We start from the raw sequence: 12,665 nt of genomic DNA, 5'->3' as shown, positions 1-12,665 counted from the left end.
AAAGCTTAGGAGGAATTCTGGGAAGAAATCAAGGCTGAGAATCCCACCAAATCATTATCAAGAAACCCATAGTGACTCAAAGTTTCCCTAAGTAGTATAAGTGGTGAAAACCCCGCACTCAGGCCAAGATAAGCAAACCTAACAGACTGTAAAATGTTTAAATAAGTAAATGGGAAAAAGGATATTCTAAACCATCAGAAAAATCTCAAAGTATAGAAATCCAAACAATATTTCAACTCTTAAAAAAATAGAAAGAGAGAGAAAGAAAAGACACACAAAGATACATGAAGAAAAATACACCTGATACAAGCAACAAAAGTGGTAAGAAATAAATCCTAAACATCTCAAAGACTATGCAGGTGCAGAGAAGATGTTGTGACACAGTTAATGTCTTCAGAGAAAAAAAATCTATCAAATTTTCCTAAGATAAAAGAATACTTCTTAACTTGTGCTCTGGATAATTACCCTGTAAAAAATTAAGGCGAAAAAGAACTTTCTCAAACCAAAGCCAGGAGAACTTGTTATCATTAAATGATCTCTCCATGAGTTGTTATTTTAAAAGATGGAAAATAATGTTGGTTAGACTCATAAAAACAGAGCATTCAGAAAATTAAGATATTTTGTTTTTCCTTTTAATTGTCAAACATAACAAGGAATGGTATCTTCAAAATAATAACAGCAATGTACTTGATTAAATATGTTTAAATTCACTGTATGATGATGGTGATATGAGGTAAAGGGGAGGAATTAGGATTTTCTCATTATTATTAAGTACTCACATGACTCATGGAACTGCATAGTGTTCAAGAGTGCCACAAGGACCAAATATATCTGGCCACAGGGGTCTTTTCTGAGACTGATTCTCAACCAAGGACCATGCATGGATATAACCTAGAACCCCTGCTGAGACATAGCCCATGGCAGCTCAGCATCCAATTGGGTTTCCCTAGTAAGGGGAACAGGGACTGTCTCTGACATGAACTCAGTGGCTGGCTCTTTGACCCTACCCCGACCCCTGAGGGAGGAACAGCCTTGCTAGGCCACAGAGGAAGACAATGCAACCAGTCCTGATGAGACCTGATAAAATAGAGTCAGATAGAAAGGGAGGAGGACCTCCCCTATCAGCGGACTTAGAGAGGGACAGGGGGGGAGATGAGGGAAGGAGGATGGGATTGGTAAGGAATGAGGGAGGGGGCTACAGCTGGGATACAAAGTAAATAAACTGTAATTAATATAAAAAATAAAAATAAAAAAAACACAATATAAAACTGGCCAGTAAGAATATAGCATATTTTCCACATAATATGCTATCTGGGGAATGTACATTCAAACAAGATGCCACCGATTTCCTGGTAGAATGGCCAACAGTCGAGAACATAACATCCTCAAGTGCTGGCGGGAATGCAAGATGCAGTAGCTAGAGAGATGGCTAAGTGGTTAAGGGCACTTCCTACCTTTCAAAGGATCCAATTTCATCTCCTAACACCCACACATCAGATTATAAGCATCTGTAACTCCAGTTCCAAAGAAATCTGATGCCCTCTTCTGGTTTCCATAATCACTAGGCATTCACATAGCACACACACACATCCAGGCAAACGCTAATATAAACATAATTTTTTAAAAAAAATTCTTACAAAAAGAAATGAGCTATCAAGACATGAAAGAACATAGAAAACATTTGAATACATATTACTAACTGAAAAACAATGCAACCTGTCAAAAATAAACATGCTAATAAGTCTGAAATTATGATATTATCTAATGAAAATTAGAGATACTGATGAAGGCATTGAGGAGGAGGGAGAGGGAAATGTGTAAATCACAGATGGTTGTGGAGAAATGTAACTATTTTGTTTTATACATTGTTTGTTGGAACCCTAAAACGACACCTAATGTAAACTCTATATCCTGGGTGCTCATGACCTGCTTATGAAGTTCAGAAACTTTAACATTTTCATCATGTTTAAAAGGAGGATGGTGAACACTGGTGGGAGCAGGAAACATATGAGAAATCTATGCACATTCCTCTCAATGTTTCTATGAACCTGGAATGCTTTAAAAGTTGAGATTAGGGACTACAATATGGCTCAGCAGAGGAGGTGCTTGCTGCCTGACAACTGAGTTCAATTGCTGAAATCCACATGGTATGTGGAAAGAGGGAATCTACTCTTGCAAGTTGTCCTCTGACCTCTACACCTGCATTGTGGTATGCAGCCAATCTCATTAAGTAATTCATTAAGTAATGTGGTATTTATCTATTTTGATGATGATTTTTGAAGAACAATAAAAAGGAGAACGTTAATGCAACTGATGATCCTTTTTGCCTAAATTTTCAGTCTCAACTCTTGACACAGGCACCCATGGCAGGTTCTGGGAGTAGTGTCTACTTTGGGAGTTCCAGTAACTGACCTTTCTGGTTTCTTACTCTATGACACAATGGCCTCATCACTTTCCCTAAGATAACTTGTGTTTGCAGAACACCTGAAAGGCGTTGATGGGGATTCTTTACATGTCATGCAACTTATTGTCTTTCTGTACGTCTAGGTACACAGCTCATGTTTGACAAACGTGACTCTCAGTCTCAGCGAAGCCAAGGAACGCCCTTGCTATTATAAAGCACACTTGTAAGAAGGTCAGGAATCAAAGCAGAACAGAGTTGATGACACTTCAGAGATTTTAAAGAGAAGAAGAAGGAGGAGAAGAAGAAGAAGAAGAAAGCCTGCACATTTGTTCTGTTTCCCAAAATGTTCTTTCTTTCTACAAGTTTTTCTACTGAGGCAGAGAACTGACTATGGCAATCAGGTTCTGTTCAGTTCTGTGTGTTCTTAGCTTCATTACATACTAGCCATTGTTGCACATCCAATTCCTGCTAAATAATTTAGAAGCTGGAGCATAGGAATCTAGACAAAATTTGATACTGAGGAGAAAGGCCCAAACCTTTGTGCTATTGCCAAACCACCAGAAGTAGGTAAGGGTCCCCTGCTGGCTGGGCCACACCACTGCGCTGATGTTGACATCCTTGTTTCTTATGGCGACAAACGGAACTCGAAGGTGAACGTGCTCCACTGGACCTAAAGAAACAGGAGGGAAACGTGGTTATGCTCCTAGAACAAGCCTTCGCTTTTCCACCGCCTTAGCGTTTAATCTCTACGGCTATCATCATGCCTGCAAAAAACAAAACAAACAAACAAAATAAGGCAGAAGTGTAACAGGAAATTCCAATCAAGTTTCTGACTTCTTGAGTGGCAGGTGAACTTCATTCACATCTGGTAGCCCACCTACCATGAATACTTATGGACCTCCAGTCCAAGGACTAGGCTAGTTTACTAGACACTTAGCTATTAAATAGGATGATAAACAGCAGTCTGTTTTATTTCTGAAAATTAGCCCATTTTGTGAGCTGAGGTCAGTGAATTACATGGAAGGCTCTTCCATTATCCTTGGTTGCTAATTGGTTTCCATCCACTTTAACAATTGGTCATTGTGCCTCATCATCTGGAGGACATGGTGAGTGTCACTCAGAGGCTTGCAAGGCCACTTTACAGAAAGAAAGAACACCACTACCTAAACTGGAGGAAAAGCAAGCATCAGGTTCCCAAATGATAATAATAAGGCTTCTCCTCTTGTCTGGAGAAATGTGTAAACAGCATTGCACTCTCCACTACATCATCTAGTAAAGGAACAATCATGAACACAGCCAAGGTGGACATGAGACTGTTTGCTTCATGCAAAATAAAAAGAGGAGACAGAAATGCTGGCAGAGAATCCACCAGCATTTTGTGTATTAACTTTACATCTGGGAGATTCTGTTAGGTTTTAAGACTGGCCAGACATGTTCTTTCTGTTGTTGGTGATAACATGTATGTGCCCAGATGACACCATCTGAGGGGAGTTAAGCTAAGCACAGGGTGATCGATATCACAGGATCCCACACACATGGGACCTAAAATCTTGAGCTCACAAAAGCAAGCAACAGAATATTGCCTGCCAGGTGATATCAGAGGTGGGTGGAAAAAAAAGTAGGTCAAAGGCTATAAAATTTCAGTAAGATAAGAAGAATACATTCAAGAGCTCTAATGGGCTATGATGTAAATCACAGTTAACTACATGTATATTGGGAAAATCTTTTAAAACAAATTTTAGAGTTCTCACTGTGTAAAATATAAGTTTGATACGTAATATTTATGATAATCAGCCTGATGGAACAATCACACAATTTATGCATGCATTTTTAAACCGTCATGCTGTACATGATTAACATATGATTTCTTCCAGTTAAAAAATATAATGAAAAAAATTACAATCATCTAGTCATAATACAGTTTGAAAATCCTTTCTGCCTACAGCTGTCTGCCCAGGTGTACGCCACCTCAAGATTATTTACCGGCACATAATTTTAACCTTGGCACTTCATATGCACACTTGGCTGACACTTTAATTATTTTAAATGTGCAAATCTGTATTATCTTTACATGGTCTGTCTGATGCCAACCACATAAACACAAGGTGCGAGGGAAAGTCAACAACTCTTTCAATGCTTCATCTACTTATATTAAGTGTTAAGGTAATGAACATCCTTCAATGATTTGTGTTCCTCTGGTCAACGAAGGGGGCTGGCCCATGAGGGAGAAGAGAGTGTGATGGTCTGTCTACACTGCAGAGTCTCATGCCTGGATCCAGGTCTTCCTCTCCTTTCCTGCTGGGAAGATGGCTCCTTGATGCAGGAAGCCATTGCTCCCACTCTCGCTTCATTCCCCAAATAGAGTGAAACCCCATCCCCAGCTGCCTCATGAGATTCTTAAACATTTCACAGCTTAGCCAGACTGTACATGACTGTCATACTGGAAATGCCTTCCCACTTCCTGTCCCCTGAAGGTCTTGGAGGATTCCCTGACACCCAAGGCAAAAAAAAATGACTTCCCTCTTTCTAAGGTTATGCCAGATGTAAAATGAGTGGAGTTTATGTGAATTGGTAACATGGTCATGTTTATTCCAGTTTCAGGTCAATCATGAAACCAATTATAACAAACAATACCTTGGATCAGGTTTTAGTGCACAGATCCTGAGCCAGTTCCAAGTTTAATATTAGGACAGATTAAAAGAGAACAGTGAGAAGACAGTAGAATGGGTCGGGAAGGAACATAGCAAATTCTGAAAACCTTCGCATCACACGGTGCCCCTTTTGATAGAAGGCAAATAATCTGTGTGAAATTGGTTATTATGGGTGGCTAACAACTACTTTTGTTAGTTAATGGCCCAAGGTGAGGCTGAGAGCAGTTTCCACTATACTAACTGTCTGGTAAATGCAGCCATGATTGATTTGGACAGAATTATGAGCACAATAAAAGTTTCAAGGAACATTTCCTTTTTTGTGCACATAACCCCTGGTATAAACCTGTTCCTGTTCTTTTTCTGTGCGTCCCTCTCACTCTGTCTCTGTCTTTTTCTCTCCTCTCTCCTCTGTGTGTTTGTTTTACGTGTGTTTGTATGCCTATGCATGTGACATGCAGTTATGTGTACACATGTTCATGAAGCCTAGAGTTTTGACATCTTCTTTGATTTTTCTTTACCTTTGAGACAGGGTCGCTTCCTTTTGCACAGGATCACCCCCTGAACTTTTCGCTCCTTGATTTGGCTAAGCAGCCTTGCCAAACTGTTCCTTCGATCCACCAGTTTGCATGTGACCCCACCATTCAGTGCTAAGATTACAGACGTGTCCCACAGCCACAGACATTCTAAGGATTCTGAGAATCCAAACTCAGCTCCTAATATCTGACTGGCAGGCACTTCGCTGACTTACCCATCTCTCTAACTCACACCTTTTACGTTGCATTGAATATCCTCTCTAGAACAAACAATAGCCAAGGATGAACTCATGTGCTATCTTCCTCGCATCCTCCAAGTGACTCACCATACCTAGGAGTGGTCTCGGCTGGCCCTAGCATACACATCATCCACTCTGATTCCCATGGCTTCCTTATAATCTAAGGGATAAGACGAGGAATCAAAGTTTTATAAGGGCTAAGGAGGTTAGACAATATAAGACATCCAATAGGGTCATGATCAAAGTTCAAACACTCCAAAGCCTGGGCCCATGAATAAGCTGCACACCACATACAGGCCCCAAACCCAGTGCCACTGGCAGAGAGGGGCTGCAGTGGGTACTCATGGATCTTCATCACCTGGTCTGTTTCTGATTCTTTTTTTTAAGTAGCTCTCCTTTTTTCAATAGGATGAAAATAACACAAGGGCGGTATCGTCCTTACATTGATGACTCTCTAAGTACCTGCTAGAGTCCCTTACACGCATTAAGAACTCGATAACTAGTTCCTGAATGACTTAGTGAGTGGTTGGGCATTTTCTGTGTAGTTCATTTTTTATTGGTACCAGAACTCTGTGAGACCAGGCAGTGCTTAGGCTTAAGCCATTTTAAAATTGGAATTAATCTAGAGGTTATGTATCACAGAGTGGCATGGTGGGGACATAATTTATCTATAGTCCAGGTTTCTTCCCATAAATTTTATTATCTACCATTTTGTTCTCTTTACTAGAAAACAAAATAGCTCACTGTTTCCCAGGAGCCCCTTAGGCATGTGCTATTTACACCTGAGAATTTAAACAATCACTAAGTTATTAATAGGAATGGAGTTTCTCTTATTCACCTCAACTTTTTTAAAACATGTAATTTTCATTTTATGTGACATATTACTAGAAAGGCATTATGGGGTCCACAGCAGTCCCTGCTGATCCATTTTCAGTTGGTAAAATTTTAGTTACTCATAGCCAACCATACACTGAAATTACTAAATGGAAAATCCAGAAGTAAACAAAAAATCCTAAGTATTCAATTGCTTATTGTCCTGAATATCGTGATTAAATGTTGTATGTGGCTGACTGCCCTAACCAGGTATGGCAAATCAGTGTCAGCCCGCATCAACTCTCCCTTAGTCCCCAACCCCAAAACAGTGGTATTTATGTTTCAGTTAACACCATCAAATCTCAGGACAGGTAACACACAAAAGCATCCAGCACAAACAAAACAGCCCCAAATCTTTTTAGCTTTGTAGCTGTTTCCACCTAGCCACAGCCAGTGACACTGAAGCCAACTACAGCACAGAATAAAATTGTATTTATAATATAATTAACTTAAAATAACTTTGGATATATAAAGATTATTTTTTAATTTTAATTTTTATAATTTATTCATTTTTATCCCAATTGTAGCCTCCTCCCTCAACTCCTCCCTGTCCCACTCCCCCCCCCCGACTTCTCCCCATCTTCTTCCCCTAGTCCACTGAAAGGGAAAGTCCTCCTCCCCTGCCATGTGACCTGAGCTTATCAAGGCTCATCAGGACTGCCTAGACCCTCTTCCTCTGGGGGGGAAGTGATCAAAGAACAGGCAATGGAGTTCATGTCAGAGGCAACCCCTACTCCCCTTACTAGGGTACCCACATGGAGACTGAGCTGCCTATCAGCTACATCTGAGCAGGAAGCTTGGGTCCTCTGCATACATAAGACCTTGGTTTATGCATATTTTAAAAATATATTTAATCTTTGTAGAAATCAAAACATGTTTTTTAAATCTTCACTGGGCTCTTACAACAGAATCAATCATTTAGTACGTTCTGTGCATTTTCAATCATAGTATAAAGAATGAACCCCCGATCATTAACTAGGTGGGCTTCCATTTTTTTATTTTTTTTATTTTTTTTATTTTCATGAACGTTTAACTCAAAGGGAAGATGTTTTATCTACATGTGAGTTTGTATACACACACTCATATGCCCTGACGTATCAGAATGGAGTTAGAAAGCGAACAGCCTTGGAATCTACACCTTTAAAATATGCAACCTATTTCAGCATTGTGAAATTAAATTATAATTGAATGTATATTTCAGCATTTTGACTTGGCTGATTTTAGGAGATGAAATGAACCTGGTTCCTGCTCTGAACTCTAGAGAGTGAAGTCTGGACAGATGGAGTTACTGACTGGGAAAAGTGGGAAAAGGGGCTGTTGTTGTTACTTACAAACCACATGCAGGAAGAGGACAGCTGTGTCAGAACCAAGGTTGTTCTCCGCATAGGCTGTCACCTGGAAGATCCCCGCACTCTTATACACATGCCTGATGCCATCCTCAATGGGGCTGAAGTTGGCATAGGACACAGCAACCCCATCCCCAAAATCAAGTTGGATGTTTGTCCTTTGGAGGTCACCCTGCAAGGGAACAGAAATTGGTCGGGTCCTCTTCACAAGATTCTGATTGACTCTTATCTAGCACTAATTCTCAAGGCAGCAACGTTGCCCTGAAACCCGCCTGGTGCTGTGTCCTTAGCACAAGCTAAAATCCATGAAGATTTTATGGGGAAGGGCTGAGGACGTGTGTGCCCAACCTTGGGCTGCTTGACTTGGTGTGACTCCAGCCACAGTGGTAAGGAGGCGGCTAGCCAGCCTTCTGAGATGGCAAGACTACACCCCTGACCCATCAAAAACATGCCTCATCTCTTCCGTGTCATGATAATTTACAGCAATAAAGTAATAGCACTGTGACATAGTTTCAGATCAAGCCAAGTGGTTGCTCCCCTTAACTTTATATTGTAGAAAGTTTTGATTTGAGCTTTGTGTCAATTTCTCTGTGTGATTATATGCATGTATGAATAGCCAGAGGAAAGTAATTAATGTTTGAGTAATAAAAAGTGTGACTGTCCTCATTTTTAAAGAAGGGGTAAGAAAATATCTACATTAAAGCCATATGGCCAGCAGTAGAAAAGTCCAAGTTTTGAATCTAGACAGCCGACTTTCAATACTAATTCCTCTAATTACCACACCATATTTTTCATTATTCTTATATTTTAATCTGTTATTAAATTTATGAGATATGTTAGTCACTTAACATTTAAAACACCATCTTCAAATTAACAGTAGGAGGCAGATCATTATTTTCATTTTACGAATGAATACTGCATGCTATCTGAAATCACTCTTCTGTTCTTGCCCTGGACTTCCAGAAACCTGCTTGAGCCATCCTCTTCTTCAAAGCCTCTCCTCAGCATTTCAGCCCACAGATGTCACTGTCTTTGGAGGTTCAAGCATACCCCTGACATTGACTCTGATAGGATAGCCAGTGCTCAGGTGGGACTACCATCACCTCAAGCTGCTAGCCTTTCACGGGCAATGTTCAACTCCATCCTTATTACACACCCCACGCTAGAGCAACACTTTGGGTAAATGTATAAAGCAGACCATAAATATAGATCCAGAATGAAGGTTAGAAGGTATCTGTTTCTATACTAAGATGGATGGTGGAATAACGAGAGAGCTGTATTTCAGAATTATTAACTGACATGGTCTAGAATGGTTTGGATATGAAGTGTCCCCCAGAAAATCTTGTATGTGAGAAGCACCTATGAACATGGGGCAAACAGAGACCATGAGCTGAAATTTCTGAACCTCTGAGCCAAAAATCTTTACTAGAAACAAAACATCTGACTAATACACAAACCAAAACCTCTGCCCCAAGACTGTGCTCTTTACACCTCTCCTGCCATGGTATTGTAGATGTGAATGAACTACTGATGGGTGCTCTCTTGACCCTCATACAATGTCAACTACCCTTGAGTTTATAAATGTAAATTAAAGTGGAAATGAACTGGAGGCAATTGAAATGGATAAGATCGTGGCTCTTCACATCCATTTGAGAAAGTTTTTATAGCTCTGGTCCTGAAAACTCTCTAGTGGAAATGTGATAATGACCTCCTCTGAATCTTAGAGTCCTTTAATTCAAGCATCAATGTGAGTGAAGGCTGAGGAGCCTGCCAGGCCAGGATAAGAAGCCTGCACCTTCACTGTGTGGTTTAGACTTTAAAGGCTCTGAAGTGCTCAGACTAGTGAGAAAAACCTCCTGGCTTGCTTTGCTCCCTTTCCAAGATCTCAAGAGCCCAGAGCAATTTGCATATAAATTTAGAGGGCATTGTCAATCAGGCAAGCCTTCCAACTCTACCAGTCCAGCAAAGAGCCCTAGGAAAGTCCCTGATTTGGGCAAAAGGAACATCTCACACAGGGAGCAGGAAGCAGATAAGTGGACTGGAGTGACAGCATATACTCAGATTTTACTGCCTGGATTGCAAAAGACACTAAGCAATGAGCTAATAAAACCAGCAGTGGATGTAGAAGCAACCAATTCTGTCTGTGTTCTGTACAAAGTTAACTTTAAAAAACATTTCAATCATCTTCCCCATCTTCACATTCATACATTCAAGACTCAAAAGGTTTATGGGCGTTTCTAATTAGTAAGGGTTAGGGTTAGAATAAAGTGAGAGAGGCTCTGAAAGTCAACAGATAGAATTTAAATTTCCTTCCCTATCTCATCCCTCGCACAGTTTACAGGTTATATCCTTATGGTCAAAAACATTTCCAAAGCAGAAACCAGGGAGAACCCTTAATAATATATCCAGATAGGTCAGAGTGGTACAAGCTATAATTCCAGTACTCAGGAGGTAGAAGCATGGGGAACACATGTTTGAATGCAGCATTGGCTGTGTTCTGAGTTCAAGTCTGACCTGAGCTATAGAGTGAGTGCCTATGCAAAAAGAGGCAAGGTAAGACTGTCAAAGGAGAAAAAAAGAGTGCTGGGGCCATAGCTCAGAGCCAAGGTCCTGAGTTTAATGCCAATGCTGGGCATAAAGAATGTGGGAAGGAGGGAGGGAGGGAGAGGGAAACAAAGAAAAAGAAGTAAGACAGGAGCAAGAATGGGTGAGCCAGCAAGCAATTTATTTCAGAAGCATTGCGGTCTGGTTCTTTATTACAGAAGTCTGCAGGGTTTTCTGAGTATGTATTATTCCCTTCCTCTTCTTTATTTTTTCTCACTCTTGACACTGGTGTGACAGCTGGACAGCTGGTGAGAATGTTAGATTTTTGTTTCCTTCTTTTTCTGAGATCAAGGAATTGTCAGCACGTGGTTCTGACTGCAGATACCCAAGCGGTCACCTACCTCCTCCATTAGAATGATGAAGGTCGCATTATGACCCTGCTCTGCCACCAGGCGCCCATCAGTGGTTACCACGTGGAGGCCACGAGGAGCTTTTCCAGGACACAACTGAGTCTTAGCAGAGTATTTATCCCTTAAGCCATCTGTGCAGTTGTTGGACACAATCCTCCGGTACCTGAAGAGATTTGACAAAAGACAGTTTTTACAATGAGGCTGTTTGTAGTGTGTTTGTTTGTGTTTGTGTGTGTGTGTGTGTGTGTGTGTGTGTGTGTGTTAGGAAGGGAGGACAAGAGAAAAGAAGCAAATAAAAAAGCCAAGTCTCAAAAACCACAGCCATCCACAAAGACAAACAACGCTGAGGAGCTGCTACGCCCCCATCTCGGGAAGGCTAGCTCCTTAAACATTATTATTGATCCCACCTCGTGCACCAGGGATCTGATCAGTGTCTAAAGCAGCCAAGAAAAATCAATGTCTAACTCACGCACAGCAGAGGAGAGGCAGGCACTGGACTAGTGAATCAGGAAAGCAACAAGCGTGCCTCTGTCAGGGAGAGGCCTGTTATATTTCCCCAAGGCCACCCTCAACTCCTTCTGTACCAAGAGACAGAATACCAAAATTTTAACTCCCTATAACTGGACAGCTTCTCCCCCTTTCCTCTGACACAAGGATGTCATTAATGACATGTCTAATAAAAATAAGAATGATAACTTTTACTCTGGAGTCACTGGGCTATTTTACAACATTTTCTCCATTTGCCAAAACATTGTTTTCTGCTCAACACAAATGTCATATTAGAAGTATAGTTTTTAAACTCTTATTCAACTCTGCGAAAGTAAGACTGTCATAAAAAGGGGGGTTTCCTGGGAAACCTCCCTTCAAAACACTGCCAACTTCTATGGTAATAGCATCAATTGCCTTGACCTCTGACCCAAGAGCTTGTCTGCAACCTGACCTGCCACATAGTTATTACTTCCAAAAAGTCCATGATCTATTCATCACCACAAAAATTGGTGTTCAAAGAAAACTACATAAAACAAATATGCCACTACCGCTCTCTCCACTCCACCATCATCACCGCCAAGTCTTGTCTTTCTTCACCCTCTGTATGAAGAACAGTCAATTGATCCATGGTGTCTTTTTCTGCAAGTCCCAACGCCACAAAACTCAAGATGATATCAGTGCTCCATTATATCTGACTTTTCCTCCTTAACACTGCCCCACTGCTGGATCACCCAAACTATCTATTCCTTCTTCCAGAGAGCACAGGGTGATGCAAACCAAATGCTCTAGGTAGCTTTTGGCTAAAATAAAATTAAAATATATCATTGTCAACTGAGACATGTCTGTTTCTTTGTCATCCAACACGGCAGCTGCTCTCCACACATGGCTATCAAAGGATGTCATTAGTATAGTATACTGAAATAACAATGGTTCTGACACACCACATTAAACAAAATATAATGCTAAAATGATTTTCACTTTTTAATTGTGTTTAATATGTTAAAAAATTTTCAATTATATGCAAGGCTCATAATGAAGTCCTTTTGATGATCACAGATTAAATTAAATTAAATTCCTCTAAATTAATATTTCAGGGTTATTTGTACTCACAAGATATTTAGTTTTCACTCATGGTCAGCATCTTAGAATTACTGTATCAGAAAGCAAACTATGTCA

The 12,665-nt window shown here is 40.5% G+C and overlaps 1 protein-coding gene across 1 annotated transcript in view; it reads right to left on the bottom strand.

The window, feature by feature from the left end:
* Positions 1 to 12,665, bottom strand: part of Sorcs3 (sortilin related VPS10 domain containing receptor 3) — a 604,602-nt gene that overhangs the window by 25,381 nt on the left and 566,556 nt on the right. The window contains exons 18-20 of the mRNA XM_060390926.1: positions 10,992 to 11,163; positions 8,032 to 8,218; positions 2,941 to 3,074 (exon numbers count right to left, since the gene is read on the bottom strand). Of these exons, the coding sequence (XP_060246909.1) occupies positions 2,941 to 3,074; positions 8,032 to 8,218; positions 10,992 to 11,163 (493 nt within the window). The remainder of the gene's footprint in view (positions 1 to 2,940; positions 3,075 to 8,031; positions 8,219 to 10,991; positions 11,164 to 12,665) is intronic.

The sequence above is a fragment of the Meriones unguiculatus genome, chromosome 1 (assembly GCF_030254825.1).
Source record: "Meriones unguiculatus strain TT.TT164.6M chromosome 1, Bangor_MerUng_6.1, whole genome shotgun sequence".
Taxonomy (NCBI): Eukaryota; Metazoa; Chordata; class Mammalia; order Rodentia; family Muridae; genus Meriones; species Meriones unguiculatus.
This window is presented reverse-complemented; position numbering and strand designations above follow the sequence as displayed.